At 43.7% G+C, this 14,045-nt stretch overlaps 1 protein-coding gene across 1 annotated transcript in view; it reads right to left on the bottom strand.

Annotated features, from left to right (window-relative positions):
- LOC135238111 (histone-lysine N-methyltransferase 2D-like) overlaps positions 1-12,983 on the bottom strand; it is a 49,294-nt gene extending 36,311 nt beyond the window's left edge. Inside the window, 9 exon segments of the mRNA XM_064305798.1 lie at positions 1,516-1,694; positions 1,900-2,014; positions 2,575-2,755; positions 2,896-3,058; positions 3,347-3,456; positions 4,910-5,145; positions 5,841-5,931; positions 6,220-6,304; positions 12,160-12,983. Of these exon segments, the coding sequence (XP_064161868.1) occupies positions 1,516-1,694; positions 1,900-2,014; positions 2,575-2,755; positions 2,896-3,058; positions 3,347-3,456; positions 4,910-5,145; positions 5,841-5,931; positions 6,220-6,268 (1,124 nt within the window). The 5' untranslated portion in view covers positions 6,269-6,304; positions 12,160-12,983.
- Between the last annotated feature and the right edge of the window lie 1,062 nt (positions 12,984-14,045).

The following is a 14,045-nucleotide window of genomic DNA, read 5'->3' on the forward strand; positions in this document are numbered from 1 at the left end:
AAACCACGCCGGCGAATGCACACTCAGCGGGTGAAACAAACAGCTACATTACACTGACGAATGGCCCCAGACAGCCTGCAGTTTTAATCCTCTCTGTTTTTTTAATGCACTTCAACCCTGACCTGAAAGTCAAATAATCCAAGTTAGTATTCTGAGCGCCAACTCCCTCCCCCACTAACACAGTCGATTCATCATTAAGACAATCTCTCGTAAATTATTTAAGGCGAGCACGCTTTCCGTTTCAAGCCAACAGAATTTATAAGAATCCGTTTTTCGAAGACGCGGTGGTCGGAATCATCCGCGGTCCCTGATCTGAGTAGGAGCCGTCGGTGTGAATCATGGAGGGTGAAGCAGGCTTCACTGGAAAACCGCCTTGTTTCAAATGCTACTTTTTAATGGGCTGTGAATATCGATGGCACAAACGCCCATAATCAACTGTCTTTTTGAAATATAGGTATTAAAAAAGGAAACTATGCTTTTTAAATGTTTAATATGAGATTACAGAGGGAAAGGAGAGTTTTCCAAAGTGTCAGAAGGGACCGAATAATGGTCGCAGGCCACAATGTTTGTGAAGCTGTTATTTTTAGGTAAAATTTTGTTGAGAAATACTTTTGTCCAGATTTTTTTCTGAGCATAGTGAAGCAACTTCAGGCAACTAAATTGTAAATTTATGTAATGATTTTATTAATAAATTTTTTTAACTTACTGCGCAGAACTTACTGAAGAAAGTGAAGTAAGGGGGGGCAGGGTGACATACTGGCAAAATGGTCAGGGAACAAGGCTTGAAACCCTTAACGCTGTAGGTTCGATTCCCCGGTTAGGGCACTGTCGTTGTACCCTGGAGCAACATACTTCAGCTGAATTGCTGAATTGCTGACGGGTTACTAAATAACCGGAGTCTTTAAATAAATAAAATGAAATCCAAACGTAAAAACATAATTGTTACCTAAAACAGGGACCACTGTTACACACCATACAAATGCTGCCAAGTACTTCAATAGACAAGGAACAATTGATTCTTTTTTAAAACTGAGGTTGTTGAAGTAATTAGAATCACTGAGGTTTGCCATTTATATGGAGGTTAACAGTTCTGATGCAATTCAGTGTTCCTAAATTTACTAAATCATCAAGCTAGTGGAGATTAGATTACTAGGTTTTGGGTTTTAACAGGACACTGCAAACCTATTCTCTGCGGCAAAGGCTACGGGATCTTTAATGTTCACAGAGAGTCGCCCTTGGGACCTCCCACAGTACAGCATCCCCATCGCTGCACTGCGGCACAGGTTTCCTGTGGTTGGCTGCATCATCAGGCTGGGGCTGGGTTTATGTGCGGACCCAGGCCCACCCAGGAGCTCAGACGAGCTAACAGTTACTCTAACCGCATCGCCCAATCGGACGGGCTCACAGCGCTCACAGGCGCGCGGTTAATCCGACCGTATCGGCCAATCGGACAGGCGCGCGGTTAATCCGACCGCATCGGCCAATCGGAAGGGGGCGCGCTCCGCTGTGGCTCACCTGCAGCACCTCTGGCAGCTGAGCGTGGCTGAAGGGGGCTCGGCCGCCTTGCCGCAGACGGGGCACGCCGAACTGCGCTGCCGCCAGCAGCCGTCGCAGACGGTGTAGCTCTCGAACCGCTGAGCGCTGCCCGGCAACGTCCAGCCGCGGGCACCACACTCACGGCACACACGACATCGCTAGGGACAAAGAGAGAGACAGAGAGGAACGGCTCAGACTCAGTAAGTACATAAAGCAATTTCTCCAGAACCTTCTTACTGGCAAGTCGTCGTCAAAAACTAACTTGCAAAGCTCTTTGTGAAGAGCATTTGCATATTAGCACGTGATTGGCCGCAGGCTCGAGTGGACGATCCAATGAGGAGCGCGGCGCGCGACCGCACTCACCCGGCACTTCCAGGGGTCAGAGGGCAGGGACTCCATGGCGGGCTGCAGGCAGAAGGTGTGGTAACCCTTATCGCAGGCGTCGCACACCAGCATCATGGAGTCCTCGCCGGGCTGCCTGTAACCCAAACAAGCAGACCCCACCCACTCAGGAACAGGCCTACTCGCGTAGAGACGGGATTCTAATAACAGACTCCTGAGGAAATCTCACAGTGCTTTACATTAGAGATTGTGGTCAATTAAAGACACTGCTCGGGTCTGTGTGTATACAATCTTAAAAGTGCTGCACACAAAGACCAAGGCAGTCTTTTAGAAATACCACGGAGACATCTTTCTGTGACACGCAATATCAAACGTTCACTTGAAACACAATTCGGAGCATTGACACAGTTTTTCAGTGATCAAAAGACGTTCAGGAGAGTTTAAAAACCTTGCCCTCATATCATACCAAACACTGAAGTGTACGCACATGCATTCAATGATACACCTTTACAGTGGTGTGTGCTTGTGGATTTGCATGCGTGCAGAGGTGCCCATTCTAAACACGACAGAACGGGCACTGACTTTTTTTTGAAGCTTTTAGGCTTTCTTTCGTTTTCTGTTCCTGTTGCGTGCGACATGTGACTCAGACGCTCGTTTTGAGCGGTCCGCTGGCGGCGTTGGCGGCGGCGCTCTCACCTGCAGGTCTGGCACACTTTGCACTCGGGGCACTGCCAGCCGGAGCGCTGCAGGGGCGTGGCGCTGATCTCCAGGCAGGCGGCGTGGTAGTGCTGCCCGCAGCCCGTGCAGAACAGCAGGCCCGCCAGCTCCGCCCGCCCGCCGGCCGAATCGCACACGGCGCACCGCGCCTCCTCGCCGGCTGAGGGGAGGGGAGGGGGAGGGGGTCAGAGAGAGAAGGAAAAAGGGCACTTTCAGTTTTAACGGTTTGAAGACGGAGCCGGAAGCAAAGTCGCCGTGATTAAGAACACTGGCGGTAGACGATGTGGGTCCTGCCCTTACCCATCTCCACCGCTTTCTCTATGTGCTCTGGACACAGGAGGGCCAGCTGCTTTAAGGACTGGAAGGAGCCACTTGCAGCCGAGCAGGGGAAGTGGTAGAACTTCGAGCACCCCTCTGCCTTGCACCGGATGGTAGCGCCCAGCCTTTTACAGTATTCGCATCGCTAATGGAGAGGGGGACATGGCACAGTCATGACCACCGAAAACATAAGCATACCCACAAACACAGAGTCACAAATACCCCTCGCTGACTGACCAGAAAAATGTGGCTAACGCTAGAAGCAATTACTGACAGAAACAAACACTGACTCCATTTACTCCAGCTGACTGGCTATGAAGAATTGCCAATAATATTTACAATCACTAACAATGTGTGCACGTGCACACACACACACACACACACACTCGCGCGCGCGCACACACGCAAGCACACACACACGCCCCTTGCTAACCTGCTGTATCCCTGAGATGACTGCTTCATCCACGCCCTTCAGCTCCTGATCTTCTGAGCAGACAACGCCCTCTGACCAGACCGCACACCAGTGGTGGACCCAGCAGTGCCCTATACAACACAAGGACACAGACCCAACATCACAGGCTGCGGAAATCTTCAGACACAAACAGCACTCCTGTCTGATCCGCTGCACGTTTTCCCAGCAGCCTGCTCAGAGCCAGAAATACCCACAATGCAGTGAGAAAAGAACTAAAGAGTTCCCCACAGTATTTCATTTAAGCAGACACTGTCTGTCTATCTGAATACATCAATCAAACAATAACATATAACCCAGAGGTTGAGTGTGACATCGGACAATAGTTTTGAATCTTCTACATTACAGTCATTTGGCAGATGCTCTTGTCCAGAGTGATGAACAGTACTGAAGAATGTCAGGGTTACACTAAGGAACACAAGAATATGGTAACAACAGCTATCATTATTATCATCATCATTAATATTATTCACATTACCACAGCCACTGCCCTAGTCCAGAACAGGTAATAAGGTCTGTATGTTGACAATGTACTGATATGAATATTCACTTATTGTCAAATATTTACTGGAGGAAATTTGAAGTGAAGTACCAGTGTAAAGAGGAAAACGCAAGGCTTCTCTTGGTAACGGAACGTGTAACCTCGTGGTAAGTTCAGTTCCTCCAGCAATATCCGAAAGGCAATGTCACCGACAGCCGAAAATGAGGGCTAGTGGGGCCAGCACAGGCAGCACAAGGACAGAGCTACAGAGGTGAGCAGAGAGGAGTAGGGGGGATCCAACTGCGCTCTCAACACGAGAACAAGAAAAGGCTGAAGAAACAGCAATTATACCTGCAGGCGTTTCTACAGCAGTACTAATGCAAAATTCATAGACTCTTCAAGGACACCTTTCAAAATTATTGAGGAGCTTTGCAATACGTGACGAATCTTGTAATGGACGTCAGGGGAAAAAAAAAACCTTTTTTAAAAGAAAATTCCACAGGCACATGTAACCATTTTATTCATTTGGGATTGGCATGCTTTTGAAAAACAGAACTCTGAGGAAAATTAAGCAACTTCAAGTGCTTTTACAACAAATTGGGCCCTTTCACAGTTTAAGTAAATCATGTACAGTAGGTCCTGCCCATGCTGACCGTTGCCTAGTACAACCAGGACCACAATGGAAATAAGCCATCATGACTTGCCCCGTTTCCTCAACAAATTTTCTGTGTATATGATTGTTGCCTAAGGGTTACCAACCCTATGCATATTTTAAAATATATCAAATAAAAATCAATCAATCAATCAATCAATCAAGGAACTGGGGGAACCCCGTGCCTGGACTTCTGAATGCACCATCACTCCCAGAGGAAACTGGCTAGCTTCCGAACCAGACCCGACATGCTCAAGACCTTCCAGCCTTCACCGACAGGTCATACGAGGCGAACGGCTGCCGACGCGGGGACCGGACCGACGCCACGGGATTCTCGGGAGAGCAGGTCGATACGAACCGGCGGCCGGCTCTTCGCCCGCGGGGAGCCACGTACCCGTATCGTCCAGCAGCGAGGCGGCGGGGACGCGGTCGGAGAAGCCGATGGAAGACAGGTCGTCGCTGCCACAGGCGCCCCCCTGAGGCGTGGCGGGGGTGGAGTAGGTGGTGGCGGCGGCGGCGTCGGGGGCGGGTTCCTCCGGGGGGGGCCAGGCGGGGCACGGCCGAAAGCGCCTCAGCTCCCGCTGCCCGTGCAGGCTCCTCTCCTCGCAGTTACACAGAGCGCAGACCCTGCTGGGACCCGCCCACACGCAAAAACACACCCCGTTAGCATCCAGCGCTCTCCACAACAATCCACAGCACAAGAGCATCGCACATTTCACACCGCTACGCCAGTTAGGAAAGTGCCGCTCTGCACAATTATCAGATTTAACCAGCAGGTATTTAGCTGGAGTAAACTGGAAGCGATACAACCGCTGCAAATCAGATGTCTGACAGATGGTGTGAACCAGAGGGAAATGTCAATGCAAATATTGCAACTATCAAAACATTTTGCCACACTCGAATGCATGGCGCAAAGTAGAACATCAGGAGATGCCAATCTAGCGGCACGTGAAAAACTTTATTTGTGGCGACGGTGCACAGGCATTCAATGAACTGGAAAGAGCTGGTTCCTCGTTTCCCTCAGTCATGAGCTATGGTTCCCCGCAGACCTTGCGGGGGTTCCTTATTCTCAGCTCAAATTGTGTTAAATACAGACTAGAAAAGTACTAACAGTCCACATGCAAGTTCTCATACCCCGTAGAGGATAATTCATTGAAATCGTGCACATTTCGTGGCTGACACCAAACTGACTGTTGTGGAACAACAATCAAAAATGGGACGGAATTATTCAAATATTTGCGGCTTAGCATACACACAGCATTCTGAGGAGCCATTATGGTCTACGCAGTTTGTTCCATCCATAATTTAACAGGTCGGAGACTCACACAGGTGTGCTAGAAGTTTCCATGGGTGTCTCTGGGGGCTCAGACTCCCCCTCAGGTGGGGCAGCCAGCTCTGGGGGAGTGCCATCATCAGCTGGGGGGTGGTTTAAAACACATATTTTAAAAAGAACATTTAAAATTACACCATTAAATAGCCTCTAATTTCACCGTGCACACAGGATGTACAGCATACAAAACAACAAACAGTGCACATTGGTAGCAAATCAATGAGCGAAATAGTACAGACCCACTGACTTGTTTCCAAGCACAAGCAAAAACAAGCAGGCACTGTGGCTGGTGTAGGGGTGACTCTTGGTTTAAGATAAAGCAAGCCCCTGTGAACAGTAGTAAAACTGTAGTAAAACCAGCATTGATAGCCCACCTGCCGTTTCAGAGTCTTTCTCCTCGCAGTTTGATTTCTGATGGTCCATCCCGTCTCCCGGTCCTGATGTCCCTCACAGAGACACCTGAAATATGAAGTCCGGGAAACGGTGAATGACTTCTCCAGGATTGGCCCATCACTTGGTTTACAATATGATTTGTCCACAATCCCCAAAACAAATCAGCTGGCCTAATCACATCAGGACTCGTATGAAGAAACAAGCATGCCTTCTGTTTATTGTCGGGCGGTACTTGGCATGACAACTGCGCGATTAGCACGCTACACAGACGGAGGTCAAAAAACAGCAATGGCTTTAGTTACATACGCTCACTTGTACTCGTACATTATTTCCACATATATACTGACAACTTAATTTATGACTAGCAGTTCAAAAAAATAAGACGGGTCGTTCAGAAATTCTGTTTTGTTCAAATATTGTATGTAATCACAGCGCTGGATTCGAGTAACCTTTTAGTGCGGTTGGCATTCGTTCAGACATATGCAGATTTGACTATCTGTAGACGTCACACTTGCTTTGTTAGCCATACTAACTGTATAAACATTCCGGATACATATTATAAGAAATAAAAAAGCATTCCTTATTCACTGTAGATTTTACCAAATATACATACGAATGCGTGGCCCTTTAGAAATACTCTTGGTCGACAGACACCAGATGACGTGTAAAACGCATGTGCTAACGGCTGGCTGGGTCGGTTATGTCCCTTTATTTTATAAAATACGATTCACTAACGGAAACTATTGCGACTAGCTGCTACGCCAAAATTCGACTTTGCATCAATTCACGCATGGGACACATGCCATTTATCGGGAAAAAACTAATTTGAATACAACGAAACGCTACCTACACAACATTAACAACCTACATTTACCCTCGCTCAAAAATGTCAGTGGTATAGTCATGCAAGAATAAACAAGAACAACGTATATCTGAAATACAAAGCCAGTTGGTTAACTTGCGAATCAAAAAAATGCACGACAAATAATTTGGAAGCTAAATGCCTCCTTTAAAACTATTCTCTGGCGTTTGTGTACAATCATTTCTCTTCATATACCAGCTATACATAATAAATAAAGACAGAACATAGTAATGGAAGCAGAATACTTTGATAAAGTTAACTGCTCACTGATTATCCATACTGTTGGTTTGAAAAGAACTCTAATGGATCGTAGCATGCTAGCTAGCTAGCTTTAAAAAAACTTAATTTCCAAGGGAAATTATAGTTGCCCAGTGTTTTAAAAAGCACTAACTCAGAGATCAATTAAAGTATAAACACATATACGTTTTAAAACACTTACGCAAACGTATCATAATTTAAATTAGATTCTCCATCAATAAAACTAGCCCCAAGCCAAACCAAAATACACAAAGACAATACAACTTCCGTGTCCAGCACTTCCTGTACGATGACGGGTATCGTGCTGAAACTTCTTTCGGTACGCAATGGTTCCCTAGCAAACGGGTCTAAATAAAATGCCGTAAGCCCAAATATTAAGTGTAAAATGCAAAGATATGAAGACTAATAACCGTAGTTTTGAGCTTCAATTAATGATGACGTAAATGTACAGGGGGAAAAAACAATCAAAAGCTTTCAACAAAGCTTATCGCGAACGAAGATAATGCGCGCGGTTTTCATGTTCACTGCCCTCCATATTTATACTACTATCCTCACTTTGACACTGCATGCGATCCATCTGAATGCGTGAACTCTGCAAAATAGGGCAGGACAGTACGTGCTTTACCTCACTGGATTAGTTAGCCTTTCCAAACGCTTCCTGTTCCCCAAAAAGGCACATTTTCATGTGTAAGCTTCAGCATTGCCAAACAACTCGTGATATCAACACCGCCAATTAAACTTGATATGGTAGGATTGTAAATACAACGTACTTCTTCATAGACAAACTTGATGCAGCGTGCCCATGTAAAGTCTGATACTGAAAGTGTAACTACAAGTGGGTTCCATAGAAAAATGTTTTTTTTTTTTTTTTTGTATTTCAGGAAGAATTATTAGTGAGTGATATACATTTCTAAATATGATTTTAAAATTACATATAGTCATTTTGTTAAATTTTCCAATTATATCCATCAGCTATTAGTGGATCCAAGCTTGGAGTTAATTTTATTCTGTAAATTTGACCTAATATTTGTTTTTCTAAGGTCTACACAAGCGATGATAAACAAATTATCACAAGAAATGTTACATTCACCCAAAATCAGGTAACAGAAATTTGAGAAGTGCGCACTAATGTTTTGTGTCTGGCAAGCTCATTTTTACCAGCAGTCTACAGATCCCTCTGTTCCAGTCTTCCATATCCTGCTTACATGGCCCCACCAATCCCACCGACTCTGCCACGTTTTGTAGATATTGGTCCACTCAAAAGGTGTGTGCACCACATAGAATGGAGACGTTCTCAGCTACTTGCTGCCTAAGTCATTCCAGCTCATAAAAATTAGACTAGCATTGTTAGCCTCCCCCATGTACATTACTTGTACAGTTGAACCAGCATGTGTGGGGAGAAATTCTCACACCATGCCATGGGTCCAAACACTGTAGCACCCCCCCCCCACCCCCCACCCCCACCCCTTCCTCTCAACTAGACCAGACCAGGATTATTTATTTCATTTGAGAGCTCAAACTCAAAAATGCTAAGTCAGTGTGCATCAGTGTCTGAGAAAGGACTTCAGGCTTGCTATCAAGTTGCTGAGATTGTGGCTAAGACACAAAAAAAGCCACACATGGCCACTAAAAGAGGGACATTACCAGCATACAGAGCCACTGCAATTCCAATGTTAGGCCCAAAAGCAGCAAAAAAAATCAATGCATCCATGTCAAACAATATAATTAGCAGAAAGATTCATGTCTGCTGATATTGGAAGTGTTATTCTGAGGGGGAAAAATTTCATCAGAGTACAAAAGGTATTTTTTGCTTCTAAGAAATTGGTGTGCCATGACATTAAAAAAGCTAACCATCTCACAGGTGTAAAAGCATTGGGAAACAATGCAAAAGACATTAAATAACCAAATTAATAGTCTACTTCACCCAATCATGCAATCAGGATATAAAGTGGAGGGAGATAAGCAGCTTTTCTGGTGGCTTGCAGTATCACAACTTCAATTACCCGTTTGCCCCGGTTTCAACACAGAAGCCTTCCACAATGAAAGCCAGAAGAATACAAACTAAATATGGGCGGTAAATCAACACGTAAAGAGTATGTTTAACACAGTGAGGGACTACTACTTGTTTAACAGGCTACTGTTTGAAATGGGCCCATTGAAAATAATCCCAAATAGGGACTCAAACATACAAAGTTGGACAGTTTGGATAACGGTTTGACCGTATAGACTTTATTCCTTTTCAAATATTTTTTATCTTTAAGCCGGCAACTTCTCGTGATATTTTACACCACAAAATGCAGACACTGCCCCTTGATTTCACAAGTGCTTCAATAGTTTGACAACATGCTGAAGACAGCGAAGGAAAGTATGTACAGAAGGTAAGTTTGCCTACCTGCTTACAAAGCACATGTAAATGACTTGTCAAAAAGCTCTTAAGCAGGTACACACATTTGCCAAGTCTGAAGAGTCTGAAATGTAAATTTATCTCACCTTAGAAAAGGAAACAAAGCAATGCCAATCTCTGCCAACATTAAGACGGCTGTCTGAAATATGCTGTGGCAGAGTGCAACATTAGTTTATCCAGTGACAGGTCTGTGACAGTTAGAAAAAGCAGTTGCTATTATTCCACTTATCTTAGAATGGCAATGTCAAAGAACGCTAAAAGTACTGAATGTAAATGTAACTTGACAATAATGGTGCATGCTGGAACCTGAAAACAGGGGTGAAATGTATACAAATACACACACAGCACATCACTGCAGACAAGCAGATGAAAATTGAGATGCATATTCCACTGTGGATCACTTCAGATTAGATAACCTACACAACCACACAGCAAACCTGCTACAGCTGCTTGAACCAAAGCATAAAACATCCTTGTTTTTCTTAAACAACTACTCACTTGATGCTGTTTGAAATTCAGCATTAGTCTGTGAACCTGCAGCACTTGTATCTCGGTAGCATTAGCCTTTACACATAAAACAGACACATTATAATCTAGCGTCCAGCATCAGCGCAATTTAGCACTGGGTTGAGGACAGTCAGAAAAGTGTGTTTGAACAGCCTGAGACTTGCAGCTGGCAACGGACAACACAGGTTCATTACTGGGACATAATGGGAAGTGGGTAATTCCACACTGCTGTCAGACACATCGGAGAACCCATTTTGATTTAATTTTATCAAAAGAATCTCAATGTTCTTAAATGGCTGATCTTAACTATTTAATAATGATCTTCATTTTCCATCGCAATGGTAACTGTTTAATAAATGTTTTAAATACTGTTATTACACAGTACTAAAGCCAAGACCAGCACCGGAAAAGTGAATAGTAGCACACCTAACTGATGGCCAAGCATACTAGCTACTGCAGGTATCGACACGGACTTGTAGCTTCTGTAACCAATGGCTTTATAAACGCTTGCTAGCCAACCAGGTTAAAGCGTGAGAAAGCTTTAGGTCGATCTCCCAAAATGGAGAGGAAATCGAGTTCACCCCCTTAGTAAATACATATGATACTATATTTTACTGTGATAATCTAAGAAACATTTATCAGTTAATAGACTAGAACCTTCAATCGTGTAGGCTATGGATCAATATCAGCAAAGTTGACACTTTACAGTACAATGGGTTTTGTTTTGTTTACAAAGTAGCAAGTTAATGCTGCACCTATGAGAAACACTGTAACATCAGAGAGGTTGTTATATTGTCGGTTATTGAGTGAACTTCAGATATCCAAGCCTGGCTACATAATGACACTTAGCTGGCTAACGAGTGGCCAGTGCTCAATAAATCGACTCAGTTTAGCTGGCAAGTCAGGTTGGGAGTTGGGAGCACAATCTTCTGCGAAACTGCCTCAATTAAAAAATGTCGATACTAGCTAAACATTTCAAAAAGGCCTATCCAAATTATATGTGAAATGCTAGCTCGCCAATTAGCCATCTAGTCTAATCACACTAGAAAAAAACGGTGGATGCCTTTATTCAAACGAAAGTGTTACAGGTAACATTCGCTAACAGCGCTAGCAAGCTAAATTAGCTAACACGACACAAAAATCAGACCGAAAAGTTCACCAAGATAACTTGTTCGTGTGACAGCTAACGTGAACATACAGAAAACAGGTAACTGTAAGCTACTCGTTGTTAGCTAACGTTAGCCAAATTGGAAACAAAAGGAGGGGTGGGCCTGCTTTGAAATCGTGGAGTGTTACTGTTTACTCGCCAGCTAGCTACCTACATTCCGCTCCGTGACAAGGGTGAATCAAATCCAGCTAGCAAGCACAATCGACAAAGATCCGGCTGTAGCTAATTAGCCACATGGCTAACTAGAGCAAGGTAGCGTTAAACAAGTAACACAAATGGGGTTGCCATTTGTACATGAAGAGCTAGCTAGCTACTTTGCAAACGAGAAAGCATGCTATAATAGGTCACCTCGCCTAACGCTGCCAAAATGTTAACTGACGTTACTGAATGTAGACTAACGTTTGCTAGCTAGCTATGACAATTTAGCAAATGAGTGTTATCAAGCTAGCTATCTAGCTAAATACCAGGCTGATGGGTTATAAACTTAGTATTATAGCCGGTGTAGCTAGTAATAACTAACATTACCAGTCATACCCGTAAAGAAAACCAATTTCGGCAAGTACTATTACTAGCTAGCATGTTAGCCACCAAGCAAACTAAGACTAGAAACGTTATCAATTTAACGCCAATCTACTTCACAAACGTTAGCTAGTTGTTATTGTCGGGCAAGGAGGCGAAACTGACGCGCTAAAATTGACGCCAACCTTACATATTAAACTCACCTTTTTGCTACAATGTGATCCCGATGTCCTCGTAGCTAGTTTGCTGGGCAGCTACATCAGAGCAATCCTCCACAAATAAATCGCTTATGACTTTCATCTGTGAAGTAATATGAGCAACGCAGGGAAGCGCTCGGCGGGTACCGAAAAACAATCTTCAACGCGTATCGACATTTATTACCATGACACCGCAAGTATATGCGGACTGTCCTAGAGAATTCTCAAAGCTCGGTCTCTGATGCCAAAAATACGCCGCAGTTATCTTAGCAGTTGAGTTACGTTAGTTAGCTAGCAACATATCTCGCTACATTGTCTCCGCATTTCAGTCCACAGGAAATTGCTGTCCCCTGCTCATTGAAGAGCATACCAAGTTCTTGTTTATAGTTAGCTTGCTAATTTGGCTACCGTCTCCAACTTTATTTTGCTCCAGAGTTCAGTTGTTGGCATTAACTTCAATCATTGAGAATACCACTAGTGACAAAGATAGCTAGCTCAGGCTGCGTTTTCGCGCTTGACCGAAAAGACGGACTTGGTGACTAGGCTAAATGCTTTCCATCGTTTTTGCATCATTCTGTGGTCACTGGTCAGTCGTAAAAGACTTTTAAAAATGATGGTTCATCCTCACCCCCACGCCACACGTCACTCCAGAGCATTGGGTCAAAAACGTTTTGTAGTTCTGACTAGATCATCAATAGCCAGCAAAATTAAGGTTAAGCAAAAAATGATGAAATAAAACGATTGAGAGCATTTCAGATAAACATATGTAAAATAGTCTAATTAAGACATATCCCTATGACTTAAATCTGTTTTGGCGCCATTTTTTGTCAGCGCTTGTGGTGGGGATCCTAGTTATATGCGCATAAAATCTAGTAAATGTAGGGCAGACAGGTTCCTGTGAAGTACCTGGCACGTTGTATTAATAGCACGAAGAACCTTGAATCTGTTATGGGAGATGCGTGTGTAATTTTATAGCCCCCTTTTCAATGCCTACCCACACACCCAACAAAACAAACAAACCAACCAAAAAATGAAGTAGCCTGAATCTGTTGCTGGGGGGATCTACTGTGGTGTGTGTCTTTGATAAGTGTAAGATTTTCTGTGCCATCTTGGACATGCAGTGTGAATCCAGACAAAGGATAGTAGGCCTAATAGTCCAGTTATATAGACTCCACTGTCTGCTTGCTTGTAATGTGTGATGTGCAAACCATCAGTAGCTTTGTCTTATTTGCAGTTAATAAGGGAATTATTGTGGAATGAACGTGCAAAGCCAATTTGGGAGAAAAGTGGAAGATTTTGTACATTTAGATATGTATATTCAAAAATGAAATGCATCTTAACTGAATGCTCGTTTATTGGATGTTAAATGATTTATAGTCCAAATGGTTGGTCAATGCACGTTAAAGACTAAATAGTTATTTTAACCGTTTTATAATTGATTTATCCATTTTTGTGGTGCCTGTGGCAACAGAAGAAATGTTTCTGATTAAAAACTTGAAATCAGTCATCTTGTGACATTACATTTATTTGGCAGACACTTTTATCCCCGACTTACAATAAGTGCATACCGAAGGTCAGTGGAACAACTACAAAACACCGGTTCGATAAGGTACAATACTCAATTTGTAACAGTTCATAGCCATGAGTTCAACACATTGAGTCCAGTTCACACAGTAAACACTACTCTGCCCCAAGCCAAACTAGGAGGCATAACAAACTACAACATCAAGATAATGATACAAAGTACAATACGTGCTGAATGGAAGTACATGTAACATGAAAGTGGCACAGTAGCATGAAAGAGGGGGATTTAAGTGATAAAAAAAGTTCTCAATGAAAATTGAAGAATTGCTTCAGCAAACAAAAGCCTTCCAAAAGTACGCAATGTCAAA

This window comes from Anguilla rostrata, chromosome 13 (genome assembly GCF_018555375.3).
Source record: "Anguilla rostrata isolate EN2019 chromosome 13, ASM1855537v3, whole genome shotgun sequence".
In the NCBI taxonomy this organism is placed as follows: Eukaryota; Metazoa; Chordata; class Actinopteri; order Anguilliformes; family Anguillidae; genus Anguilla; species Anguilla rostrata.